Source organism: Telmatherina bonti (assembly GCF_933228915.1).
Source record: "Telmatherina bonti genome assembly, chromosome: 14".
NCBI classification, from domain to species: Eukaryota; Metazoa; Chordata; class Actinopteri; order Atheriniformes; family Telmatherinidae; genus Telmatherina; species Telmatherina bonti.
This window is the reverse complement of record NC_136612.1, coordinates 22,157,330-22,174,659: the sequence shown is the minus strand read 5'-3', so window position 1 is coordinate 22,174,659 and position 17,330 is coordinate 22,157,330. Positions and strand designations below refer to the sequence as shown.

The 17,330-nt window shown below is 42.7% G+C and overlaps 1 protein-coding gene across 2 annotated transcripts; it reads right to left on the bottom strand.

Annotated features, from left to right (window-relative positions):
* Window positions 1-1,067: 1,067 nt before the first annotated feature.
* On the bottom strand, window positions 1,068-16,026 carry gprc5ba (G protein-coupled receptor, class C, group 5, member Ba). Of its 2 annotated transcripts, none has more exons than XM_079252781.1 (4): window positions 15,404-16,026; window positions 6,533-7,564; window positions 6,175-6,320; window positions 1,068-4,464 (listed from the first exon to the last, which is right to left on the bottom strand). In XM_079252781.1, the coding sequence occupies exons 2-4, from the start codon at window positions 7,560-7,562 to the stop codon at window positions 4,420-4,422; spliced, it is 1,221 nt and encodes a 406-aa protein (XP_079108907.1). In that variant the 5' UTR covers window positions 7,563-7,564; window positions 15,404-16,026; the 3' UTR covers window positions 1,068-4,419. The 2 variants fall into 2 exon arrangements, with proteins under 2 accessions (XP_079108907.1, XP_079108908.1); XM_079252782.1 differs by having other exon boundaries at window positions 6,199-6,320.
* Between the last annotated feature and the right edge of the window lie 1,304 nt (window positions 16,027-17,330).

The window sequence follows — 17,330 nt, the reverse complement described above, 5'->3', positions numbered from 1 at the left end:
TGCTCAACTGTCTTTCCCTCCTGTGTTTCATGTCAAACAATAACTGTCCAAGTTATAGCAGTCCTGTCCTCACCACATGTCAATTAAACTTAGTGAGTAAAGTACGCTCTTGGCATATTTCCATCCTGCAAACCCTGCGTACCTGAGAGGGTGCTCTGCAGTATCGTGGTAAACAGCTTTCATGATCCTCCCCATCTCTGATGTGTGCTGCCTTTAAAGTGAGATGTGAGGAGGGTCAACACATATCTTCCCTTGCAGGTATGTGGATGTCTGGGTAGACAGCTGCCAGTGGGTAAGGTGATAAAACAGACCAATTCATTCTGAAGACATCTGATAGCAGAGCCAGCTCCACAGAGTCTAGCACAACTTGGCCTGACTGAAACTGGATCATACAGCAACAGAGGAGGTGGCATCAGACTTTCACAGCAGAGCCAGATAACAGCTGCTTCTGGGCCCCAAGCTGGTCGTAGACGTGTCCATTACAACTGTGTTTACACGTAGAAATACTGGATTTATTAAGGACATCATTTCAGGTCTGCATTGTCTGCAAAATTTACTCATTTTTAGGAGAATTTAATTTTTCACAGTATGCATCTAAAGGAAAACTGACCTCTGCTTTCACCCATTATTGGTTACACTTGGAGCAAATGGCAAGCATAAAGCACCCTGGAAGTAATTGGATGGTTAATGGCCTAGATTAAATGTACCTTTTCTGCCAGTACGAGGACTTGGATAACGTCCAATTCAGGGTTTCAGGGAAGCTGGAGCCTATCCAGCCGAGGCTCGCGCTTTCTTGTTGTCAGGCTGCAGTGCTAACCACTACGCCACCATGCAGCCCTAAAGCTGAATTAATGATGAAAACAATTCAAGGTTTTTTGTATTAGCTTAAAAATGTACATTTCTCAACTCCCCAACTTCCAGCTGGGATATAGTTTTATGAAATGAAGTAATGATTTTTCTAAAGCACATCCTTTAAAAACCAGTGTTTGTTAAAATGAATAAAATAATAGCAGCATCTTTTACTTTTCCCAGAATGATAAAAGACCAAAAACGATTCAAAGTTAACTACAAACATGACACTTTTATTTAACTTTATTTTTTCCTGAATCAGTTACAGAAAACAACAGAGTTAACCGTTTTTATTTCTTTCTGTTTTTATTTCTTTAATCAGGGGACTCAAGTTTCTATATATAGGCATGCCGCGTCACTGCACAGTCATAGCTGTGAAAACCAATATTACCCCGTCAGCTGCCCTGGTGGAACAGTCTGAAGGCAAGACAAATCAGGAGAGGACAGGCGAGGACATGCCAAGCCCAGGGAGGATGTGTGCTCAGATGGGCTGCCTGGGCACGACAAACTTAACACAGACGTTTTGTGCAAATTTCACCACAGTCTACTTGATTTTAAACACAGAGACAATATCAGCCAAAAGATTCTTTCTCTCTTTCTTTTTTTTTTTTTTTAAACCATTAAGTCTTCAAACCTAACAGAGGAAGTTATCCGGTCCACTGCTGATGACATGTTATTCCTTTGTGGGGAATAGTGATAGTTTGGACCCTTTCCCCTGATGTTAATCTCTTTGCTTCACAAGAACCAGCTCTCTTTTGTGTTTAAGAAAGCACAAACATTAAGTGTGTCATCTGATATACACTGAAATTATGATTACTGTCACATGACCTTTACATAAATAGAATTAGTATTCAAAAGTACATCTGAGAAAGGTCTTATATGTAGAAATGGTGATAAGCATGCACAGATAGGTAGTTGACGAGTGCAAAGTCTACGAAATCACATCATGTTGATCTTTTTCTTCCTTTCTTTCTGTTTTTTTTTATTTTTTTAGATTGTTTGTCTTTTCGAACTCCACAGTGAGTGAAAACATCTTCAGATTGAAAAACTTCGCTCCTCAGCTCTGAGTGCTGAGACTTACCGCTGATCATCCCCCCCCCCCAAAAACCCCAAAGGACAGCTCTTGCAAAGACCCGTCTCTGACCAGGGCTGTCCTAAGCACAGCTTGGTGTGGCAGAACAAGCTGTGTTTGGGCATGAAGCTGGCCTGAGAGTAGCAGTCCTATTTTAGAATTGCCAGTGTGTAAGACATAAACATACAGCAACAGTCAGAGCTTGACCCATGGTCTTTACTTAGTAGTGGTCGATTATTAGTGGGTTTGAAGTTAGTGTAGTCTGCCCTCCCAGTTCTGCTTTTTTGTAGTTACACCAAAGGTATTGCAGGATCAGTCTTTGTTTACTGCATGAAGTTATTCACAGCCATTGTCAGTTTTTCTGAAACTTTGAAGCTTAAGTGTTTATCCCTCCTGTCTGGACTAAGAACAGGAGGCGTCACCAACAAAAAGGATTTTAAATGACAACTCACATAGTTCCCATGAACAATAATCAAACAAAGAAGCATATCTGTTGTTGGCAAGACATTTCCAAAATGCTCATTTTGAGAAAAAAATAAAAGACACCAGCAAGACAAAAAATAAAAACACATGGAACAACAGGCAGAGTCTGAACACAAAGCAACCTGTTTACAATAAAAAAAACAAAACAAAAACAGATCAAAACAATTTGCAGTGGTCAGTTCTTCAGTGCATTACTGGTGTCTAAAGTCTACAGTTAAAAAAAAAGAAGAAGAAAGTAAACAAAGCAAGCAAAGCTTTATAGCGCTACTATGTACATGGCTTCTCAGGTGAAAGGGATCTGGAGCCACGATGAAGGGAAAGCTGTGAAACAAGAGTCCTTCTTGGCACAGGGACTTGAGCTATGGCTGACCACAGAGCGACAGTTGGAAGGTGAGGAAAAGGAGGAGGGAGATAAAGAAGGCAACCACACCGAGCAGAAAGACACAACTGCCCCCACATCATGCGAACACACACAGGCTAGGAGCCGCTTTCTGAAGTAGATCGAAAGCCGACTGAAGGAAATCACAGAGATTTCATTGTTGCTTAGACTCCCAGTCTGACCATCTCTGCTATCTCCTTTCTCTGCACTCCACCTTTCCTCCTTATACATCTGATCCTCCTTCTTCTACCTCGCAGTGTAAATCTGATCTTTCTTGAAGCTCTAGAATATCTCCATGTAGCCACAGCTCTATATATAGTCTGTCACTCAAAGTTTTGACTACTGTATCCACACAAGTGTTGTTTCTGTGCCTCACTGGAGACTTGTGTGGAGGAATATTTTAGCACCAGAAAGCAACTTGGCCTTTGAATTTTCCCAACTGATACTCATGAAATCACAACATTCACATACTCGCACGCACAACTCAGATAGAGGAACAGAGCGGAAGAGCGCTTCATTTCCTCGCTCTGTTTCCTGCTGATGGAAAGGGACAGTCTCTCCTTGCTGCTTCAATCCGCCAGCAGCCACCGGAGATGTGGGAGAGCACAGCAGTTTGACCTAGATTCACAGAGCAGCGCCTCCCTGCTGATGACTGACGCCCTCTTCGTCCAATCATAATCCACTGAGCTCCATCGTGTTTCTTGACGGCAGTTCATTAGCAGCCTGTGAATCCTCTGTTCAGATGCTCCGGGCTGCGTTTGTTGTGTCTGTACTTACTGGAACTTGGTTTCCAGTTCAGGCTTCACAGTTTGTGTTTGCAAAGTGTCCATGCAGGTGGCAGGATGACGCGAGGTGAAGAGAGTTATGTGTTGTATTCACAGACAGTGTCAACCCAAACAGAGAGGGTGATGGAGAAAAAGGGTCGGGGTTAACAGTCTGGAGGTACGAGGGTCTGTTGGAGTGAGAGAGTTGCAAGGAACACATACACACACACACAGACACACTCTTTCCTCTCATATACTGTACACAGACCCCCACAGAGGCTGGCTTGTTTTTGTAAAAGGGCGGTGCTCGAGCTTTACAGTCGCCCATGTGCTCTGTCTTGGCGTACGGTGTGAATGTATGGAGGACAGAGCCAAATGTTTCCACTCGAGTGCCAGCATTGTGAGGAGCAGCAGAAAAGACATCCTGCCTGACAGGATGAGAGCTGAAGCAAGAAAAAGGAATAGATTTCACAGTTGTCAGGGATGCTGTACTGTCAGAGGAGCAAATCATACAAAAAAAAAAAAAAAAAAAACAAGGAATACAGTTGATATTTTCAGATTTGAGTCGGCGTGTTCAGTTTTGCTACTTGCTGGACACGTTTCAAGTTTTGAATCTCTTCTGCGGAGAAATGTGGGTTAGAAATACTTTAGCTCTGTCCTCCATAGTCTGCTTTTCTCTCAACCTCACACACACTCATTAATACTTGATTGGCACACAGTCTGTACATAAAGTAGAAAGAGCCCTGTCGGCATCCATGCCATAAGTCCAATCCAACCAGTTGAGCTCCTAGACCTGGACCCCTCCCTCCTCACCATCACCATCGTCTTCTTCTCTTCATTTTCTATTGTACATCCTCTTTCCAAGCCTTTGCTCACCACAACTGCCTCCCTGTGTAGGTGGGAGGGGCAGAGGGGACCTGTTGATGGAAAAATGAAGTTTGTGAATTATAAAGGATCTGGACAGCATCATATACACACATGTCAACACTCTGTTTAACTCAACAGGTTGTAATCATACATGTGTTCATGTGTCTCACTTGTGACAGTGTTGTAATTACCATTTTCAAAGTTTTGTTTTTTGCATGTTATTTCCTCATTTCAGCTGTTTCACACTGAGTTTTTGGGCTGTCAAGTGGGTTAGGGGTTAGAAATATAGAAAAGGCTTTTTTTTTTATTGGTTCCTGCTACTGAGGTTTACCAGATCTACATCCATGCTTGCTTTGCCATGTCTAGTAGCAACAGTACAATCCTGGAATCTCCCCTGAAATTCCCATTTAAGGATGTTTTTTTTATTTTAAGCTTGAATTATTTTAGCAAAGCCAAAAATAGTAACCAAAAGAGTTTTTTTTTTGTTGTTGTTTTTTTTTTTTTAAATAAAATGCTCTTCGTTCACTGTAGAGGACTATCAGTACAAATATAACACAAATGACAAAAATAAAAGATGTCATTACAGTATGTATGACTGTCCTTTTTTGGGGGAAGTTTAATGGCTGGTTGTCTCTTTTCTATATAAGCCACAGCTCTGTGTTTCTACAGCTGTCATACCCCCCCCCCTCCTGAGTGCTGCATGTGAAGAAATAGTAGAGAAACAAGCTAGATTAGTGTACAATATTACAGATTAGAAAGGTTTTAGCCTGAGACAGCACCTTGGTTTCATACAAGAAGTGATTAAATCATGAAAAAGTAAAAATAATAACTTCACATTGCTCCCACCACTTTCTGCTCAGCTAAAGTAACAGCCCACAATACCTTCATATTTACAGTATAGTTCAGATTCAGACTCTAAGTCTCCTCATCAAACTGAATTTAAGATTATTGTTTTAGACCCTCAGATCTTCTTTCTTTATCTCTTGCAGTAAAAACTGTTTCCTGTTTAATTTGTTTTACGTTCATCTTATGTCATTACTTTTAACTTTTCACATTTTTGTTATGACCTGAAGTTCTTAGTTATCATTCTTGTGTCTTATTTAAGCACCGCACTTTGAGTTTTCTAAGCATGTCACATACAAAAATATCTCTGCTTGCTTCTTGCATAAACCTACAAAAAGGCTGTTCACGCAAAGTAATGATATTTTATCCAAAGCAGCTTAAGAAGTCTCTGCTCTCCCTTTGCAGACTAAATCAGCACTACAGCTGCAATCGCCAGGAACAGTGGCTGATAATTATGTTCAGTCAGTTGGCTCGCTTCAGCATTTGAACTCCTTGCAAAATGTAAGTCGCTGTGCTGTAGTATTGTACGGAAAATGAACAGCACAGCAACTGGATGTGTGTTCATCTGGCAGAATATGCGTTCATTTTGTATAATGAAGAGTGTGACGGGTTGTTGCTCTACTCGGTGCACGGATAACATTTGCAGGTTATTTACACACACAAGAGCACATGAAGGCTTCCTCACAATCACTCAAACAAATCATTGTCAGATGAGTGGCCACATGTGACACAGCCATCCATGCATGTGCCCACAAAATACCACAAACATAAACATGCAAACACAAGTTGAGAGTGCACGCACACACTCACACCTCTCCCTCATTCTTGTGCAGTGACACATGGTCCAGAACGCACAAATGTGCATGCAGTCTCGTCGGTGTGGTCGAATGAGAGGGGGGCGTGTAAGCGGCGTGTACCTGTGACTGGGAGGATGTACTCACCGCTCCCCCGTTCAGGATCATGGTCATCTCGGTGGGCTGGTACACGTTGCTGCGGAAAGGAGCGCTAGGCCTGGCGCCGGTGTTACTGTTGTGTTGCCCAGCACCGCCACCGCTCCTCAGGCCTGGCACAGAACGGACAGAGAGGCAGACACAGAGATTATCCACTTTGACTCATCACTTCACTTTCTCTCTTGGAAATAAAAAAGAACACTTCCTACGCAGCCCGTACTTATTTCTAGCCTTTCATGCAAATACATCTCGGTGTTCCATTACTCACTTTGGCCTACATTCCTCCTACAAGCTGCCTGCTCAACCTTTCTGGATGATGCCATACCTGCAGCGTTATCATCGTTGTATCCGTAACCCTGGTTTTCCACAAACTGCCTGTGAGACAGAGGGATGTCTTCATCGAAGCTCGTCTCCCTCATTCGCGTCGAGTTCTGGGAAGTGTCAAAGTAGTCTGGTGCGGTGGGTTGTGGTGGAGGTCTCAGGCAGATGTGGGATTCAGGAATGGCGTGGAAGATCAGCAGCAGCCAACCCTGAGCCACCAAAGCTATTGCCAGCGCTGGATCATTCCATTCTGGGGACTTGCCAAGCCAGGCGTTGCCATACAGATAGAAACCCACCCAGGCCACCCACAGCAGCAGGGACAGAAGGCATGTTACGAGAAGCCAGATAGCGTTGCATCGCCATTGGTGTGTCTTCCCACAGAGAGCCAGGGAGGCAGCGGTCAGTGCAGCTAGCAGCAAGACTAACACATAGCTGCAGGCTAATGAGAAGTCCAAAGGCAGGTACTGGCAGGCTGCTCTTCCTTCCCTCAGTACGGTTAGAAGTAACCACTCTGCAGCGATGATGCCCTGTACAGCACTCAAACCCAGTGCCAGGCCTGTTAGTGCACAGCCACCAGGGCTTCGACGTTCCCGGCCCAACCTCCGCAGACGGACACCCTGAACCACCAAACAGGAGAAGCAGACAGCAAAGAGGAGACCCCACAGGGCCCTGCGGAGCAGGCAAAGGGCCTCATCTTGCTCAATCAGGTAAGCAAAGCTCAAGGCAAACAAGCCAAGGATGCCAAGAAGCAGCAGAAGGATAGGCCCCACACCACTGCGCTTCTCAGCCTCACTGATGTGGCGTAAACGGCACAGCAGGACAAGGCCAAGTAAAATGACAGCCAGGGCCCCTCCAGCAGCCACAGATTCAACGGCCACTCCCCAAATGGACTCCAGGTCACAGAGTAAGGTGTAGGGACGTACGAGGCCCCAGCCGCAGCCTCTTGGGAGAGTCTCGGAGTCAGCTGGATTTTGACCGTTTGCGCGATGGATGACGGTGAGCAGAAGCAGGAACAGGACGGGTGCAAGCGCCATCTCTGAGAAATCAAACAGAAGTGAAGACAGATAGAGAAACGATGAAGGAAATAGGAGGCAATGAAGGAGAATGGAGACAAAGAAATTGAGAAAAGAGAAAGAGAGAAGACAGTGAGTCATTCTGGCAATAAATGTTTGGAAAGCTGAAGGGCTGAGCCGTCAGTCATTCCTGCTGCAAGCATCCATCTGTGAAACAAAACAGATAATCGGCCACTGCTGTGTTTTACGGACCAGACAAAGGACAGAAGTGCATGCAGGGTGAATGACTGAACACGCAAACCAAAAAACACATCCTGTTTCATCAATAGCTGCCCGTTTTATAAAACCTCTTTAACAGCTTCAAATTACAACATCCCACACACAAGAAAAACACCTACAGACTCAGAAGAACTCAGAGCAGCTGCTTTCACTTTATTCATGGTGGAAGGTCAGAGCGCAAGCAGATACAGTTCAGAGCTTCCAGACAGACTTTCATGTGTAGTATTTGTCCAGTCTCGTTCAGTGAACCAGCCGCTAGAGTGCTGACAGGAAAGCTGCAGCATCATGCATATTTTTATGAAAAAAAAACACAGATACAGAGAAAAGAACTACTGCGTACAAGCAGTTTGACTCACTATCAGGCATCTAGGGGCATCTAGCAAGGTGCGAGACAATGAATAATACACTCCACACAAGAACACAGCACCTCAAGCTTGAGTACAAATGGTTGTGTGTACTTTTAAAGTAAAAAAAAAAAAAAATCTGTGATGTCTCAGTCTGCCTTTCTCTTCTTCAAGGCTTTTTCATCACAGCTGCGAAACACACGAATATGCTATTTTTTGTTTCATGTCATTGTACTGGGATGATCAGCACTGTCGTTCCACCTGTCAAACTGTGTACTTAATAGGAGGCTGATTTGTATTTAAAGGCACCGCGGCCAACACACACACACAAACGCAACAAAAAGCATAAAGTTGCCAGGTTGCTGTCACAGAGCTTTCAGAAGTTCTATTCATAACAAGTGTGTTAAACAATCGACTCACAAAGTGCTGTCTTTTCTCTTTCCATGCCTAAAGCTAAGCTCAGGGTTGTTTATTTCAAGGAGCTTCAGTCTCATCATAACTATGACAGGAAAAAATCTAACAGTCTCCACAAATAGACTGTACCACAACATTTACATACTACACAAAGGACACTGGATATCCCAGCTTCATGTTCCGTGTCCTCACTTGTGAGAGCGAGTTGAATGTTTGGGGCATCAGTGGAGAGTACCAGCATCAGATAAACACCAGCGAGGTCACGCGGTTGTTCCAGTATGTAGCTTATTGACTTGATTATTAAATTAAATGGGTCAGACAGAAAGGATACAGACCCTGGACATTTTCATTTATTTTAACACAAGGAGCAAAATGACCGAAGAGGAAATAAACTCAGACCTGACTGCTCTTGTTTCTAAGAATTGCAACATCTTTGATTATAGCATAAAGTAATCTTAGTTGCAAATAAAATCTAAAAGAAATGTGACATGAAAAAATCACTGGATACTTGAATGGTGAATTTATAGAAAAATAAAAACCTGAATTCACAAGTCAGTGGCCCTTTGGGGGGGCTTCATCTGTGCGAAGCCCTGTAGTCTAGATGATAAGGTTTTAAACAGCTAGCCAGCTAGGTTAATCTTTTCTATCCTTTACAACTAGCTAGTTTGGAGACAGGAACTCAAACTCCAGTCCTCAAGGGCCACTGTCCGACAGATTTTAGATGTTTCTTTGCTTCGACACATTTAAAACCTGCTGAAAAATAGCTCTCGAGGACCAAAGTTTGAGATCTGTGGTTTGTACCTCTGAGTTACTGAATAATATATGTATAAAAACAACTGTTAGCTAAAAGGTTTCCTTTTTGCTAACCTGTACACAACTTGTTTCCAGTAGCGTCTGAAAAGAAAAACATCTTGCTGCCTTAAACACTATTTTTTGCATTAGTTTGTCGTCCTCTGATGTACTTTGGACAAGTATAAAAATAAAATATATATTCAGAGTGAAGCAGCTATCTATTTAAATTATTTTGGTGGCTTATGATTGCACTCCAGATATCATATTCCTGCTCTGACAGATGCTGTCAGAATAGTTGGTCCATCTATTCATTTACAAACCTTTGATGTGTATGTCATCATATCCTTTTTATAAACATTTCAGGCAGCAGTTGTTTACAACTTAATGATATGTCTTTTTTTTTTTTCTTGGAGACCCCAGCGGGCATAACAGTGAAAGATACATGCTTGTGTGTTTTGTGCATATTCATTTAGAGCTCTTTCATGTATCCTTCAGAGAATTACCCCTTCCAAAATTCCTTTTCACGCCTCCTCTTTGCTAAAATTCGCCACCCCCTTCCTCCCTGCTGCTGTTTCCTGTTGTTTCTCTGTGTTTGCTGCAGCAGCTCATATCCACTGGTTATTATTGGTCCTCATTAACATCAGTCTGTGCTTACAGAGAATGATGAGTCACCATCTTTACACACAAACACCTGAAAAATGACACATAAACACATCTAACTGCTGCTTTCTTCTGACACTGTTGTTCTTCTGTTGCATCCCTGATAACCATGGTAACACCCCATCTCTTAATTACAACATTAAAACAAAGGGCAGCTGAGACAATGGCTGAAAAGCTCACTCACTCATCCTCAGCAAGTCCTACGTACTGCTCCTCCTCCGTGTTTTATTTTTTACACATTCTTTTCCATAATTCTGATGATAGCAACAACAAAACCACACAGTCAAGACGAGCGCACGCTCACAACAAGAGGCTGGAGCTTCCGTCCTGCACACCAACGACTTTTTCACTCACTCATCCTCTCGCCCCATCACTCTTCTTTTGCACAGATGGTTGCACTGGCAGCTTTTTTGAGTGTTACTTGGCAGATAGTTGAGCTGAAAACTGCCACAAGCCACACACACACACACACACACACACACACACACACACACACACACACACACACAGAGTAATGCAGAGTAATCTGCCAAACATGCATGTGCAAAAATCCCATACACCCTGCATGACACACTCCAGTCTTCTTTCCTCCTTATGAATATGAGTCATGTGAAAAGAGAGGAAGAGTGCCTCTGGCCTTCTGCTTTGCGCAGCACAGAGAGGGTTAGGGTTGCTGCAGCCTTCTCATCCTCCACTCCCTTCTGCCTTTCTAGATGTGTTTGTCTTTGTGTCATTTCCACTCTCTGCAGCCATTTCTGTTCTCCATTTAAAATCCTCTCCTCTGCTAGATTTCAGTGCCACCCTTCCTCCAGAGCATGGGTCTCATCCCTGTGCTCCATTTAAAGATATACTGTCCACACTCTCAAATCCCAAACACACCTCTTTCCCTTCCATTTTGGCTCTTCGGGGCCCTCCCTCCTTCCCTCCATTCGCTTTGCTTTTATTCTTTCTGTGTTTCTTATATAACTAGAGGAGCCAGATCTGCTGCATGGCTGCTGTTTCTCATATTCCTCAGTACCACACAGCCAGCTGGCACTCTGTCCTCCTGTGTTCGACACATAACAGGCTCGTATGCATTCATGCTGTATACGTCATTCCTATACACCCATGTTCGCTGCCACTGTTTACAAGCAGATGTAATATTCAGCTTGGCAGGGTGTGTTGTGTTTGTGTGTGTGAAGGCAACACATAGCTTAAAGTGGAGAGTATATTCCTTACAGCAGCGCTGTTCACACACAACAGATACAAGGACGAGGGGGGATAAATGTGCATCACTTCAGTCACTCACATGTACTCCAGGCTGGAGAGACAGGTACCAATGAGATGCAGCAAGCCGTCCACTGCAATTACAGCCTCCAATAATTATCAGATGCAATCGAAAGCCAGATGCAGTCTAATTACTGGGGTAATAATTGGGAGAGTTACTGCGTTTTAATGACTTTCTTTAGTCCCTACTTTTTTCTCCAACAGTTTTATCCACACTGTGTGGACAGTAATGAAGAAGCGTGTGCATGTATGTGTGAGAGAGACATACCTCATATGAGAGCACAAGTACAGCTGCAAATGTGTTTTACCAGCTGTTGAATGTTAACGTGTCATTTGGGATTACTTAATAGCTCACACATCAGTCATAAACTAAACAAGACAGCCAGATCTGTTACAAGCTCATCGGACCTCCTCCAGAGTTTTGGAGAATAATTGACCTGGAGTAACTTGGCATGAATTAACACTACCAGGAATTAACAGGAGAAGAAGAATCAGATGTGTTTCCATCTTCCTTTTCTAATGTGCCTGTGTGAGACTCCATTAGACTAAAAGTAGAAAAGCTCAGAGAAAATATTCAATGGACTTATTCAATTCTGTTTATTCTGGTTTTACTGCTACTTGCTGGTAACATCTGCAGTTATTTACAAAGCATATCAAATGTAGTAAATTTTTTTTTAAAAATTCAGATTTTGTGTTGTTTTTTAAGGATTTCTCTCAAGTATAATATAATTATTAAAAGGTAAAAGTACACGACAGGTGATTTTGGACAGCAGTAACATCTTATTTAGGAGAATTACCTTTTTATTGCATCCTGATGGTAGCAAGCAGTGATTATAATGTCCTCATAAGGGATTATCTCCAGATAGCAGAAGTATATGCAGATGGCTTCAACATTTAAATGCAGTACAAGAGGACAGTGTTAAAAAAAAAAAAAAAACTAACTAACAAAAACCTGCAAATACTGAGGGGAAGGTGTAACTTTGACTTTTTCATCAGGAATCATTCCTACAAATTCAAAGAAGCAGAAATCTCTTAAAGGTGTAAGGTCCTGTAAGGAACTCTCCATGGAAGAGGAGCTGTGCTTATTTATATTGAGGTGTTTATTGCCGGACCCCCCGATTTGGTGGGGCAGTGCAGAGACTGATTCCCCTCAACCCCCGGTTTACCTCATGTTTTCTTTGCAATCTGCTGTTTCTAGCTGTGCTGCAGTTTGCCTGATCTTGTATGTGTCTTTGTTCAATTGTGTCTGACTACTCTGGTCAGGTTGAATTACAAGTCAAGTTTCTTTGTACTGGGAACCAGTTCATTTACGATAAATAAACTTCTGATTCGGATGCTGGAGAGCTTTAAGGACATGAAGCACTTATCTCAACAGTCCAGTGAAGGCTGACTTTAGATGTAATTTACTCATAAATGAACCATTTCATGACATTGTCAAGTCTCGGTTTACTCAACTTGTTTCCACCAATCATAAAAACTATCACAATTACATGCCAGATGTTGAAGCTAATTTTGTCTTAACATTTTTATTGTGAGGGTTGAACGAGACTCCTGCTCCCGAATAGCTTTTCCAGCAGGCTGAAAGGAAAATATGTTGGGAAAAAGCACATGTTTTTGTTTATAATAAAGAAAGAAATGCAATTGTAAAATCAAGATTAAAAGTTTTGAAAAGATCAATTTAAAAGGATCTGGTTAAACTCTTATGCATCTTGAAGAACTTTCTTGCTTGAGGCACTTTGACAAGCTGTATAAAAATTCTCTCATAACTCTGAACTTCCTACACTGCTGTCTCCAGCAGTGTTTTATCTGAGTAACACACAGATATCTACACATTACTTACAAATAGGCACCCTTTATACTTTATAGTAAGAAGTGATCGATACAAAAGATGGGGATATAAAGAGAGAAAGAAGCGAATGGGAGGGGAGAGAAATGGTCAATGTTAAAACATGACTTCTACTAAGAAAGAAAAGGTGCAGAAGTTTTAGGGAAACAATCAGACTGACTATTGGAATAGAGAGAGCTGAGAGAAAAACAGTCTACAAAACTTAAAAGCAGGAGGACCTCTGGGATGCCTTCAAGAAGGACCTGACAGTGCATGTATTTTTCCAGGCTCTTCAGACATCCCTGGCCACCCTAATTAGGCCTCATTATCATGTGTCTGGACTTACAGCAAAATCATATGCTAATTGACCTGGCAATTAAGAGTGCCAATGTCTCATTTCAGCCCCACCTGCCCACCCTCCCCTTCTTCTCTTCTCTTTTTACAATATTAACAACACATATAATATACTGGTCAATACTAATGTGACGGTATCTAAAGCCTCAAACTGTACCCTGAAACCAGACACACACACACACACACACACACACACACACATGCATGCACAGACACACACACACACACACATACCTCCGGTGTCAAGTGTTCTCCTTCCGTGCAGTATGATTAAGCATCTTCCACTGCAGATCAAATGGGGTATGATGAATGGGGGGCAGGGAGGGACAGGAAGATCAGATTTGGTTGGAGTGTGAGAGTGATCAGAGGTGCAATGGCAGTAAGGAACAGCCGGATATAAGAGGGAAGAATTGGAACGTGCATCCTAGAAGAGTGTGTGTGTGTACTTTTTTGTATTTTTTTGTTTCGTATTTCGTTTTTGTTTCTTGTCGTATATCCTGAGAAGTGAAGTCCAGTCCTTACAATACTGAAGGCTTTTGGGGGGGGGGGGGGGGTACATGAACACTAATGTACATGTCAGGGATGAAAGGAGAGACCTGTGTGACCTGTGTGACCCACCCTTCAACTCAACACTCAACTGTGTCATGCGATCAAAGAAAAGCTTCAAACACACACACACACTCATGCATACGTCTACAAACACGCATGCAATAATCCAAACAGAGTACATATGGCGTCAGCCTGGAGGAGATACTGTAGCATCATCTATTCCCAAGAGGATGCTAACAAACTCATGAATTCCCCGTCTGAGAATAAACAGCTCCACTCGGCTGAATATTGATTAATAATGGAAAACACAACACCCTGAAAGAAGGCCCGGAGCTTTCTGAGTATTTAAATCCTGCACTGACAAGAGCCTCAGACTCATATATCATTATCAATTGACCAACACAACGTCAGTTCATATGCTGACATCCATTTCCATGCAAACTTCCTCTGTTTAATTGGACTCAAGTGGGCATTTAAATGGTATTTCTTGTGAGTTGGATAACAAACCTCTTCCTTCTGTCTCTTGTTTATGAAGCTGGCGTGGGAAGAAAGTGTCTCCTAAAGGGGACTCCTTTGGTTTTAGCTGACCTAAAGAGCAGCTAAATGCAAACACACATTTAGAGAAAGCTTTTTGTTTTCTTTGCTTTTTTTTTTCCTGCACAGCCCCCCTCTCTTAACAATACAGGCCACATGGGAGGGTCCCTGGGGGTTCCAGAAGAGTGTGTTTGTTTGAGGGAACAGCAAGAAGACTATTGTTACTGAGGTGCATCGGTGTGTGTGTGTGTGTGTGTGATCCAAAAATAAAGAATGACATCTAACCTCCAAATTGAATGCAGGAATGATTGACACCCCTGAAATTTCCCAGCGTGTTGAGAGATGAAAATGGAGGCGCAGAGACCACCGTTTTTTTTTCTTTTTTTCATCCTCGTGAGAAAAATGTGCCAAAGCCAGTTAGTCCTTGAATTTCAAACAGATCAATGTCCTGCACAGATTAGGATTTAGTCTGGTCGTGCACGGTTTTGTTAAATGCCCTTTAGGTCAAGACCATGTCTGCCCAGCCCTGTGCGTAAATCTGCGTTTCTAAAATACTGCGTGCCCTTTCTGCCTCACACACCTTTGCATTTGGTGCATCGACATCGTCTATCTGCTGGAGCTTCCAGTGATGCAACTCTCACCTCACTGGTCATAAACCCAGCAAATACAAACCAGAAAATGAAAATAAACACACATGATCAGTGGGACATATCTAAACCAGGGGTCTAAATATATATCACGCGCACAAATTTCCACAAGGATGTCGCTCCCCCCCCCCTCCCCTTTTTTTTTTTTTTTTTTTTATCAATAAGTATTCTACGAGCTACATGGGGAGCAGCACGTACCTGGATCGATGTAAACACACGTAGTCTAGAATGAAGGCTGAAGCACAGTTGTCAGGTTTGATGGAGACAAAATTTCAAAGAAAGAAAAATGTCACATTTCGGAAGAGGCTCTGCTTGCTGTGTTTGCCTGTTCTTTCTCCATCCACATGGACTCGTATGTGAACAACCCAGATGATTCCTCCTACTCCAGCTTTCAAACCAGAGGGATCCCGGTGATTCAGCCCGTGTCTGTTCTCCTCTGAGGCAAAATGGGCATCGGTGTAAGTCCAAACGGTGAAGTCGAAACGTGTTAGAGTGTAAAGATTAAAATATGCAGAGGGATTTTTGCTTTTTCTTTTTCTTTAAAAAAAAACAAAACCGTTTTCCTCTAAATCCTTTGTTCAGCGATGCGCATCTTTGGCTTTAGGTCAGCAAAAACGACGGAGGATTCATCAAAATGGATGATACAGAAAACGAGCAGAAATCCAGTGATGCACACAAACGGTGTTCCCCATAACAGTCGGATCCCTCTCTCCAGTTACTGCGCCGGTTCTAAAGCCAAGTATCCAGGTTAACACTCAGCTGCACCTCTCCCTACTGAACGCATCACCAAAACTGCGCTCCCCTCAACGTGCGTAATGATAATCCCCTCTACGCGCCCTCACGCACCCACACACACACACACACACACACGCATACACGCAGAAAGTGACAGCTCTCCAGAGCCACACCATATCGTGCTTCATTTTAACCGTCTCTGATAAATGGCTTGTTAGTGTCATATGCACATCTTGTTAATCACAGCACACGTGCAAACACACACTTCTCAGATCGCTTGTTCCATTATATGTTAATTAAGTTTGAGTTACATTTTAGACTCCGTAAATGTTACTCTGTTCCGACCACGTGGGGCGGCACTGATTTTATTTCGGTCATTGTACGAAACCACGGAATACGTGCAAGAACAACTCAGTTTCAACTAATTTCATTTAGTTTCCGGTTTCTTTTTTCAGAGTAAACTAAGGTCTCTGTCGTCCCGTTGCCACTCAAAGACAAGCCATTTTATTTGGAATATTCGGAAATAACAAATGCTTCTTTCCATACTTGTCACATAGCCTACAAGTTCCCATTCGAGTAACCAGATGTTTCCTATTAACACGTTTTTCTAAGGAGTCAGCTACCCTGCTTCAGGGGTGACCCACCACTCCTGCAGCAGCAGTCCTGCACATGTTGGATGTTTTCCTGCCACAACACACCTGACTCAAACCACAGGCTATTTAGCAAACTTGCACAGAGTTTGACTTCAGTTTCTGCTCAAGTCTGCTGATTAAGGTTGATGGGAATCAGGTGTGTTTCAGCAGGGAAACTCCCAACACTTCCAGCGCTGCCGCTGTGCAGGACCAGTGTGCCACCTGACAGAGCTACAATGCAATAAATAAAGCCAAATAATGTGTTTAAAAATGATTTAAAGAAATGACTCTCATTTTGAAAGTAAGAGTGTCACTTCCGGTCTTCCTTTGGTTATTTCAAAGGGTCTGACACAACTACAAACTGCCGAAATGCTTATTATTTCTTGTCCTAATCACATGCTTGTTGCCCTAGCTGCTAGAATTCGTCAGGAGGGGAAACGCTGTCAGTGGGACCCCCCCCTTTTTATTTATTTATTTATTTTAGTTATTTAGTTAATTAGTGAGTGAGTTAGTTAGTTAGTTAGTTCCGCTGCATGCCACATCTGACCAACAACCACAATGTTGTTAGTGTATATCTGGATTTGATTGTGTTGGATTGCGAGTAAACCAGGGATCTGGGGTTAATCTACATGTTGGCTTCTGAACATTAATGGCACCAACCCAAATCAAGTGCAGCATGACGGAGGCACATTTATCCCCATATTTCTGCTCATGCACTTCCAGCATGAAACGCTTTCTCATAGTTTTTTTTTCTCATA

Bases quoted from the DNA above. Each gene is read 5' to 3' on its own strand.
- gprc5ba (XM_079252781.1), bottom strand. From the start codon at position 7,562: ATGGCGCTTGCACCCGTCCTGTTCCTGCTTCTGCTCACCGTCATCCAT. The intron at 6,321-6,532 runs GTATGGCATCAT...GTTCTGTGCCAG, and splicing joins CAACGATGATAACGCTGCAG to GCCTGAGGAGCGGTGGCGGT. The intron at 4,465-6,174 runs GTACACGCCGCT...TTCCATCAACAG, and splicing joins GTACATCCTCCCAGTCACAG to GTCCCCTCTGCCCCTCCCAC.